Source organism: Apium graveolens, chromosome 3, assembly GCF_009905375.1.
Source record: "Apium graveolens cultivar Ventura chromosome 3, ASM990537v1, whole genome shotgun sequence".
Lineage (NCBI taxonomy): Eukaryota > Viridiplantae > Streptophyta > Magnoliopsida > Apiales > Apiaceae > Apium > Apium graveolens.
Window position 1 is genome coordinate 168,619,293 of NC_133649.1, and position 10,660 is coordinate 168,629,952.

General features: G+C 35.1%; 1 protein-coding gene across 1 annotated transcript; it reads left to right on the forward strand.

Moving 5' to 3' along the window:
* Positions 1–1,910: 1,910 nt before the first annotated feature.
* LOC141712921 (sm-like protein LSM3A) lies at positions 1,911–9,820 on the forward strand. Its single transcript, XM_074516049.1, has 3 exons — positions 1,911–2,216; positions 2,570–2,665; positions 9,486–9,820. Exons 1-3 carry the CDS (start codon positions 2,070–2,072, stop codon positions 9,564–9,566), a joined length of 324 nt encoding a protein of 107 aa, XP_074372150.1. The 5' UTR covers positions 1,911–2,069; the 3' UTR covers positions 9,567–9,820.
* The last annotated feature ends 840 nt before the right edge of the window (positions 9,821–10,660 follow it).

The window sequence follows — 10,660 nt, forward strand, 5'->3', positions numbered from 1 at the left end:
GAGCCAACCAAAATTTGACAACTCATATTTTATTGTGTGTCCTTGGGCACATACTCATATTTTATATGCGTCCTTTCAAAAGATTCATTACTTCTTTGATGTTGTCATCTCGTCCAGCTTCGATGTTCACGTGTTGTCCTTTTGTTGTTCTATTATCGTTATCAATGACTTCTTCGCTCATGAAAGACATAGGCATGCTCTACGTCATATATTATATCCTTACGGATATAAACTGATTCTAAAATTGTAGGTTCATAAATTTTATTCTATGTTCGCAATTTTATATTAATTGTTGATTAATTAGGAAAAATATATTTTCATAATATAAGAGCGTGATTGTATACCACATAGGTTTTATATAAAGAATAATCCGCTCTCTTAAATCTTGTAGTCCTTTCAAATCAATTATCTTATGATCTCCTTTCATAGATAGTTTAAAAAAAGAATCAATTTCTTTTGTTGGAAATGTGGGTTTTGGCCCTACATTGTCAAGTCATTTAGAGTTATATTTTGAGTACCTAATTATTGCATGTGTGCAAGCGCGATGTGTGATACATGGAGTGTGTTCTCCTCCAATTCTCGAATCATATTTTATTATATGAATATAAAAATATACATTAAATTAAATATATACTGAGTTACAGCGTATAAAGGGTATAAAATTAGCATGTACGAACATAAAGTTAGTATCTAAAAATGGGCTAATTATGTAATTCTCGAATCATATTTCCCCATGTAAATATTATAATATATATTAAACTAAATATAGTTCGAGTTGCGGCGCATGAGCACGAGTACAACATTAGTATATCGATGAGTTAATTATGGAATGCTCAATCATTTTTTTTAATTGAGTATTAAATTGAATATAGGGCGAAACACATATCAATATATTTATTTTACAATTTAATCAAGTGAACTCCTAGTTCAAATGGTTGGAGATATAAATTTATATTTAAATGTCCGGGTTCAAATTCCGTATAAAATTAAGTATAATTTAAATAATAATTATAATCATGATGTTTCGCACGAGTATAAAGTTAGTACATCGAAATGATTTAACTATCCAAGTCTGGAATTATTTTATTTTGTAAAATATCATAATAAATATCAAATTAAATATAGGTTGAACCACAATAGATCTCAAGATCAGTAAAATGTTATTAAAATGTTAACATTGAGCCTCTAGCTTAACTGGTTGATGATACTAATGCTCCCATAGATGTCATGGGTTTAATTCCCCATGACAATAATATATATATATATATATTATATATATATATAATAGATTATTGATAAGTGGCTATTTTTGTTAAAAAAATTTAAAAATCCAGTTATTCCTGTCATTTTTCTATTATTGGAAGAATAAACTGAATATATTAAAAAAATACAACATTTAAAAAAGATTATTTAAAATATTAGGAAATTAAAATATTAAATATTAAGTGAAAGTGAAGGTCATATATAAGTTTAATCATTAAACTTAATGGGGTATGTTTTGGATCACTAAAGTCATAATAAATATTAAAGAGATATCTCAAAATATGTGCTCGAAAATTAAAATTTACTTTATGAAATTCTTAATATTTTTCTTAAATCATATTACAATTAAATGAAAAGTTATGAATTAATAGTATTTTAGATGATTTTGTGAGATTTTTAAATATTTATCTACTAATTATTGAGATAAATTTTAAAAAAATTTACTATATCATATAAAATACTAGAATTCATATATTTTCTTTATTGTAAAAGAATTTAAGAAAAAATATTTAAAATTATATAAAATAATAAAATAATTTTAAATCTTAAAAACATATATTGAGATATTTATTTGATATTAATTATAACTTTATGATACGGTTAAGTTTTGATAATTAAACTCATACGGAGTTGGGGATCAACTTTCATATTTAACCTGTTATTTTAGTAGATGAAAAGTTGAGCAGCGCAGCTAAAATCACAACTAGATTATCTATTTACACACAGCCCTAATTCCCAAACTCAGAGAAGAGAGAGGGAGGGAGGGAGAGAGTTGAGTGAATTGAAAGGGGGAGAGAGAAAGAGAGATGTCGAACAACAACAACAGTACTGGAGGAGGAGCTGTAGAAGAAGAAATAGCAGTAAAAGAACCATTAGATCTCATTCGTCTCAGTCTCGACGAGCGTATCTACGTCAAGCTCCGTTCTGACCGTGAGCTCCGTGGCAAACTCCACGTATGCCCCCCCTCCTCCTTTATTATTCGTTCTCTCCTAGGGTTTACTTTTTTTAACTAATTCAATTTCTTAACTTTTATAATTTATTAGCTAATACCATTTTTATGTTTTAATTCCCTTTTGTGAAATTGTTATGCGATTGCAAAGTAAGCTTCCTTCTTCCACTACCAAAATACTGCTTGTAATTTTTATTTACGGTCTTTTGGTAGTGTGCTATGTGTTATGTTTAGTGAATGAATGAATATGCTTTGAATTTCGATAAATGATGTTATTATGGATAGAATGTAGTAATATTCTACTGTCAATAGTTTATTATGTTGATTTCTACTGAATTGCACTTTGAATTTACTTAGGCGTATGATCAGCACTTGAATATGATTCTTGGAGATGTTGAAGAAATCGTTACGACTGTAGAGATTGACGATGAAACTTATGAGGAGATTGTCCGGGTATGCTATATTTTTGTTATTATCATCTCGATTATTATGTTACCCATTTTATGCATCTTACCTGTTAGTTTGTGTAAATGATACCGGAAGCAATTAGTCTTAATATATTTATAAAGTTGTTAGTTTAATGGTTTTTGGTAGTTTCTTTCTTACTCTACATTTTTAAAATGTGTAATGTATGTGCATATGTCTGTGAAATAATCTAGGCTCTGACAGTATTATCTAGTTTATAGAACAAATGCAGTTGAACCATGTATGCTCACTGTAAGTGAGCACAATATTAATGGTAAACTAGCAATATACATGATAGAGAGCCATGAAAACATAGCTTTTATATTTCAGAGAAAGTATTGATATGTCTTGTACATTATTTGATCTCCTTTTCTCACTAACAACCTGATTCTATATATATCAGATAGACCCACTACTCTAACTTTTAACTAACTTTCTACAGCTGTCATCTTTCTGTCATTTGATGTGTCAGCAGTAGCTGAGTCATCATTCTTTACATCCCCCCTCAAGTGAGGAGGCTGAAACAAATTACAGACGCCTAACTTACAATAAGAACTGAAGCTGATATGATGGTAACGCTTTTGTAAATAGATCACCGGGCTGTTGAAGACTAGGTAAGTGATGAGGAACAATAACCCCTTTCTGAATCTTTTCACGAACGAGATGGCAATCCATCTCAATGTGTTTAGTACGTTCGTGAAAGACAGGATTGGTAGCAATATAGATCGCAGATTGGTTGTCACAAAACAAATCAGCAGGCTTTGAGAGAGGCATATGAAGTTCAGACAAGAGAGACATGAGCCAAGTCACTTCACAACAACAATCAGCCATAGAATGATACTCGGCTTCCGCAGAACCGAGAAATGGTATGTTGTTTCTTACTTTTCCAGCTGACCAAAGCATTGCCAAGTTTAATACCATAGCCAGTAATAGATTGACGAGTCAAACGACAAGCACCCCAATCTGCATCACAGAAAGCTTGAAGAGTATGCTTTAGTTCTGCAGGAAAGAACAGACCCTGGCCACAGGTGCCTTTCAAGTACTTAACAAGTTTCATGGCCGCCTGCATATGATTAGCCCGTGGTGCTTGCAGAAATTGCGACAAGAAGTGCACATAATAAGATATATCTGGACGGGTAATAGTCAAGTAAATCAGACGACCCACAAGACCTAGAGTCATCAGACGGGTAATAGGATCTGCCATAAACAACGAGTCATCCAAAGCTAAAGTTGAATTATGTTCCATAGGAATAACAGAGGGCTTGGAAGATTCACAGTGCACATCTTTTAGAATGTCTAAAGTATATTTTCGTTGGTTAATATAAATGCCAGAATCAGACCTAGCAACTTCAATCCCAAGAAAGTACTTGAGGGATCCCAGATCCTTAATTTTGAAATTGTTGGCCAGAAAATCTTTAACAGTCTGCATAAGCTTCACATCATTGCCTGCAAGAACCATGTCGTCAACATAGACAAGAAGAGTCACCATGGACTGTCCTTGCACAAACACAAATAGACTATGATCACATCTAGCCTGATGAAAGCCAAATTTCAACAAGGCAGCAGAAAGCTTGACAAACCAGCACCTGGGTGCCTGCTTTAACCCATATAAGCTTTTGATCAATTTGCAAACCAATTTTTGGTTAGGATATTTAGCAAGTACTGTAGCAGGAGGTATATAACCCGGAGGTAGTAAACATCTTCCTCCAAGTCCCCGTGAAGAAACGCATTAGTCACGTCAAGTTGAGTAATGGACCACTGCAGTTGAGCTGAAAAAGCAAGAATAACACGAAAAGTAGTCATCTTGGCTACCGGGGCAAACGTATCAAAATAATTCAGCCCCTCCGTCTGAGTAAAACCTTTAGCTACTAACCGAGCTTTATATCGATCAACCTCTCCATTAGAAAGATACTTCACCTTATATAACCATTTGCAATCCACCACTCGTTTATCAGGAGTATAAGGTACCACTTCCCATGTATGATTTGCTTCAAGAGCCGCTAATTCCACACTCATAGCTGTACACCACTCAGTTTGGGTAACAGCTTGTTTATAAAATTTGGGCTCAGGTATTGTAGTAATGTTGGCAATGAAAGTCTGATAAGAAGGTTTGAGATGCTCATATTGAACATAATGATCTAATGGATATAAATCAGCACTAACAGTATTTGTAAGATGAGTGGGAAGACCTGTGTAGTCAGCAAATTTGCGTGGAAGGTGCTTAACTCTAACAGGAGGAGGAGGAGGACTTGGAGTCACAGCTGGAACCTCAACATGAACAGGTGAAGAGAGAGCACTTCCAGAAGAGTCTGCAGGTGGAGAGGGATCCTCAGTAGCAGGAGCTAAAGGATCATAGAGAGCAGATGATGATTCAGTAAACAATGGTGGCAATGTGGTAGACTGAATATCACGAAACGGAAGAATATGCTCCACAAATTTCACATGGCGAGAGAAAAACACTCTGCGAGTGTGAAGATCAAGTACACGGTAACCCTTTATAGCATACGGATACCCAAGAAAAACACACTTGCTGGCACGTGTTTCAAACTTGTCACGAGTTGCAGGCAAAGTAGATGCATAACACAAGGATCCAAACACACGTAGAGAATCAAAATCCGGAGGTTTGTTAAAGAGAACCTCATATGGGGTTTTGCCCTTTAAAACTGGTGTGGGAGTCCTGTTAATAAGGTAGACTGCAGTGAGAATACAATCCCCCAAAAATGAATAGGCAATCCCGCATGAAATCGAAGCGCTCTAGCTGTATTAAGTATGTGACGGTGTTTCCGTTCCACAAGATCATTCTGCTGTGGTGTATATACACAACTAGTCTGATGAATAATCCCCAAGACATTGAATATACTTGCTAACGATTTATTCAAAAACTCTGTTCCATTGTCTGTGCGCACAACTTTAATAGAGCTAGCAAATTGGTTTTTAACCAGATGAATAAAATTGGAGAACAATGTAGGAACAAGAGATTTATCATTTAACAAATAAACCCATGTGATACGTGACATATCATCCACAAGAGTAAGAAAATATTGGCAATTGTCACTAGTTTTGACATGATACGGACCCCATAGATCAGCATGTACTAACTCAAACAAAGAAGTAGTAACACTTGTACTAATAGGAAATTGTAACTTTGTTTGTTTTTCCATATAACAACTATCACAATTTGTTACATGAGTATTTTTACAAGAGATTGGAAGCTGAGAAAGAACATGAGGTGGAACATGACCCATACGAGCATGCCACAAATCAGCAGAAACTACGACAATACTATTACAATTTGAGAGATATAAGGGTGAAGACAAAGACGCAGTGGGCATGTCCAATATGTAAAGACCAGCATTTAATCTACCAATCTCTAGTTCCTTCATCAACACATGGTCCTGTAGAAAACATTGTGTAGAAGTAAATGAAACTTGATTAGAAGAATTTCTAACAAGTTGAGGAATAGAGAGTAAATTGTAGGCAAAACTGGGAACACATAGAACATTAAAAAGAGTGATAGTATCTGTAACACGAACAGTGCCAACATGAGTAATTATAGCAGATTGACCATTAGGCAATGACAGCTTGGCAGAACAAGTACGAACAGAGGATAATAGATGAACATATGGGGTGATGTGATCAGTTGCCCCGGAATCTAAAATCCACTGAGAGGGAGTTAAAGTGAATGGAGTGTAAACTTGACTAACAAAATGTGTGATAATACCTGAAAACTGAGCACTGTTTGCTGAACTAAGATAAGGCCAAGTATGACTAGTATCAGCTGAAGAATTCTCACGAAGATTAGCCTGAAGCATGCTTAACAGTTGAGTATATTGAGAAGTAGAAAGACCACAGTTCAAAGAGTCAGTAGAACCAGATGCATTGTCTGACATCATAGGTGAAGTCTCAACTGAAACTGCATTAGCGGAAGCATTCAGAGATGATTTAGGCTGAAGGAACTTAGGTTTGGGCTTTGGTTTGCCAAAGAGTTTGTGCCACTGTGGGTATCCATGAAGACAAAAACAACGATCCTTAGAGTGGCCTTGTTGCTGACAGTACTCACATTGAACATCCTTAATGTCAGCATTAGGCTTCTTAGGAGATGAAGTTCCTTTAGCAGTAGAAAACCTTGAGAATTGACTGGTTTTCACATTCATGGCAAGTTTCTAAACAGGCATATGAGAGGGAGAATTGTGTTGAGTCTCTTCCTGGAGTAACATGCTGTAGCATTGACTGAGAGTTGGAAGAGGAGTCATAATCAATATCTGACCCCTGACAGCAGTGTAATGTTCATTGAGCCCCATCAAAAACTGTGTCAATTGAACAGATTGTTCATATTTCTCCAAACTATCATTGACATTACAGGTACACTTTGTACAGTTGCATTTAGGACGAACAGAGAGACATTCCAATTCATCTACGATACTTCGTAAAGTAAGCAGCTACAGACATAGGTCCTTGAGATAACTGAGAAAGCTCTTTGCGAAGATGAAACAGCTGAGGCACATTACTCTGTGCATAGCGTGTAGCAAGATCTTGCCAGATTAAACGAGCAGTTTTCATGTACACAATACTATTACGAATATCAACCGATACTGAATTCAATATCCAGGATGTAATCATATTGTTACACCTGTTCCAATGATCCAACAGAGAGGAATTTGCAGGTGGCATAGTATATGAACCATCCACAAACCCTAGCTTCAATTTAGAGGATAATGCAATCTCCATTGAGCGACTCCACTGATTATAGTTGTGTTCAGTGAGAGTAACAGTTGTCAAAGTCATCCCTGGATTATCCGAAGGATGCAGAAAGAACTTGTAACCGAGGATGTATAGGAAGAAGGTGATGCAGACATGATGAAGTACAATCTAGATATGACTAATAGATCGAGAATTTATGAGAGTAACGAAGACAAATCACACAATCACACAACAACAACTCAGTAGATTGTGAGAGATCTAAGAATCCAGATGCGAGAGAGATGTGTGATTCAGGTGCGAGATCAACATTTCACGATGAATTGAGTGAAAATACAAGTAATTGATTGTATCAAACAGATAGAGTGCATCAAAACAACCAATACATAGAGTAATGAACAGAAACAAGCACAAATCAACAGGAAAATGTAGAACTGTACGGACAGTGACAGAGTAATCGAGAAAATACCGCAACAGCAATACGAAAGATGAAGAAGTATCAAGGTTTAGCTCTGATACCATGTAAGTGAGCACAATATTAATGGTAAACTAGCAATATACATGATAGAGAGCCATGAAAACATAGCTTTTATATTTCAGAGAAAGTATTGATATGTCTTGTACATTATTTGATCTCCTTTTCTCACTAACAACCTGATTCTATATATATCAGATAGACCCACTACTCTAACTTCTAACTAACTTTCTATAGCTGCCATCTTTCTGTCATTTGATGTGTCAGCAGTAGCTGAGTCATCATTCTTTACATTTATTTTTTTAAGTAGTTGCATATTTAGGTCAAAAACACTTAAGAAGATTCAACAAGTAACGTTGGTAAGAAATGAAGCTAAGATGAACAATGACAAGATAAGCACTTAAGCAATAGTTACCAATGCTGAGACATTTTTTTGTAAGCACATGACTCTTAAGCTGTCTGGACATCTTCCAGCAATGTTGAGAGTTTATTTAAATAAAATGTAATACTTACCAAAGGAGCAATGCTCCAGCTGTAACAATTGTTTTCCTCCAGTGGGAGGTCGGGGGACCAAATCTCTGTGGTGAGAATATATATTAGTATAGGGACAAGGGTCCTCAAAACCCACATACCATAAAAAATAATGCTAGTAATAAAAATATGAAACATTTCCTTTCTTCTGACTTCGTTGACTATGGTGACATCTCTCTCAATTGTGTTGGGTGTGAGATCATACATAGGATTGAAGTGCTAAACATGGTGGTTTGCAGATACATGAGAGTCTTTCAATTTGCACCTAGCTTTCCATTTTGAACACAAACAGTGGTTTCTACAACAAAAGTAATGTCGTTTATTATATAATTTGACATTAATTTGGTCTGAACAGAAATGCCATAAAAGTGCGAGCTAAACAATCTGGTTTGAGTAACCTCGCCTCGAATATATATAAATAGTTTAATCTAGTTCTGAACATATTTTTACGGTACATGGTAAGTGTGCCTCAAGTCCATGATGAACTTGTAGTGAGCTTGATATGAGATGCACCAACGTATATGGTTTGAATTGAATGCATAAGACAGAAGCAGCATATAGAGAAAGAATTGTGAGATGAAGGCATGGTAGGGAGTTTGTAACTGAATGTGATGTTACTATGATTAGGATTTTAATAACCTAACATGACAATACTGACACACATTAAAGCGACCACAAACAATATCACCTAATATACTGTAGTACTTTATTCAATATACATGCATATATGAATTATACTTATAAAAAGGTCTTGTTAAGTTTGAAGATCGTATTTGTGATGCATCTTGTCAAATCTTATCAAAACTGAACACGCTTTTTTCTTCTGCCGATCCTCTGACCATTATCATTTTCTTTGTCTTAATTGAAAGTTTTTGTAAGTTATGGCATACTATCTCAACTATAACATGAAAGCATTTGGTCAACGTTGCTATTAAGTCTGGCTCGCAGAGTTTAAGTAAAATTCTGCCCATGGCTCATATAGTGCTTAATTGTGTATTTGTGTAATTGGTCAATGCTAGTGATTGCTTCTCATATTTCAGTTGGTCTATCTAAAATGTAATATAACATTATAATCCTACTCACTTTTCATTTGATCAATTACAGACCACGCGCCGTACAGTTCCATTTCTGTTTGTTAGAGGAGATGGTGTCATTTTGGTGTCTCCTCCACTACGGACGGCTTGATCATGTGTGTTGTGAAGTGGCCAAGATTAACTGTGATGCTTTTTCGCTGTAAGAGTTTACAATGAAGTTGTCGAATTCGGTCATAGTTGCTATTTTGAAATATGTAATCTGCAAAACTTGGATATAGGAAATTGTTGGTCTTTGTTGATTTTCGTTTCGAAGCACAATGTTGTATGGTTTAGAAACACACTATTTGGAGGAACTTTTGACTTCGATATAATTTATTGGTTTTGAACCAGGGTTTATCTCTCCAAGCTGTGTCATATATACTCAGAAAATCTATCCCAAAAGAGGTTAAAACCGTCAAGGCCCAAATGCATAAATCTGTTAATAAAGAATCTAACAGGCTTTTATTGTGTTACTCGAGGTACATAGGAAGCCACTTAGAAGAGGGTTCCACTAGGCTAACCCTTGCACAGTAGAAAGAAATGAAAATATGTAGCTATCCATTTTGTAACGAAAGAAGATTGTGTGAAGAATAACAAGGACTGGAGCAAATCTGATTCTCTTAAAGTGAAGCCAGTCATTCCTTTCTTTAGCAATATATATTATGGTATATATTTTTTGTTGCTAGTTAAACACTCATGCACCCGTATTGAGCTGGTATAAACCAATTATTTGTTTCTTTTTGCATGCCAAATTATAATTATGGATTGAATGATGCATCTCCTTTATTTACTCCGGTGAGCTCAGATCACTTGTACTAATTAGAGTACAACCAACATTCGGGCGTAGCCTAATTAGAGTACAATCAATATTCGGACGGATCTGTCACATTATTAGTTACTATTTACAAACACATTGGTGATTTAATACTTATTTATACAAGGCAACAATATGAATTCAATAGTTGGAAAAATGCAAATTAAAGAAGAGATGTGAGAGGTAACCAGAGCAATCATGAAAGTTAATAACGAAACTAGATTTAGAAAGAAAGAAAGATAAGGAAAGCACTGCTTGCTTTTTTGAGGGGCTTCTTAAAACAAAGTTGAGGCTGAGTTGGGCTAAAACAAGTGAGTCAGATTTCAACCTATCATATTCAAAATTCACCCAATCCAGTATCCACAGGCATTTCTCAAAATTCAATTGCCAAG

Coding starts and splice junctions, on each gene's coding strand:
- LOC141712921 (XM_074516049.1), top strand. CDS start 2,070: ATGTCGAACAACAACAACAGTACTGGAGGAGGAGCTGTAGAAGAAGAA. Junction 2,217..2,569: donor AGCTCCGTGGCAAACTCCAC/GTATGCCCCCCC, acceptor GAATTTACTTAG/GCGTATGATCAGCACTTGAA. Junction 2,666..9,485: donor CTTATGAGGAGATTGTCCGG/GTATGCTATATT, acceptor GATCAATTACAG/ACCACGCGCCGTACAGTTCC.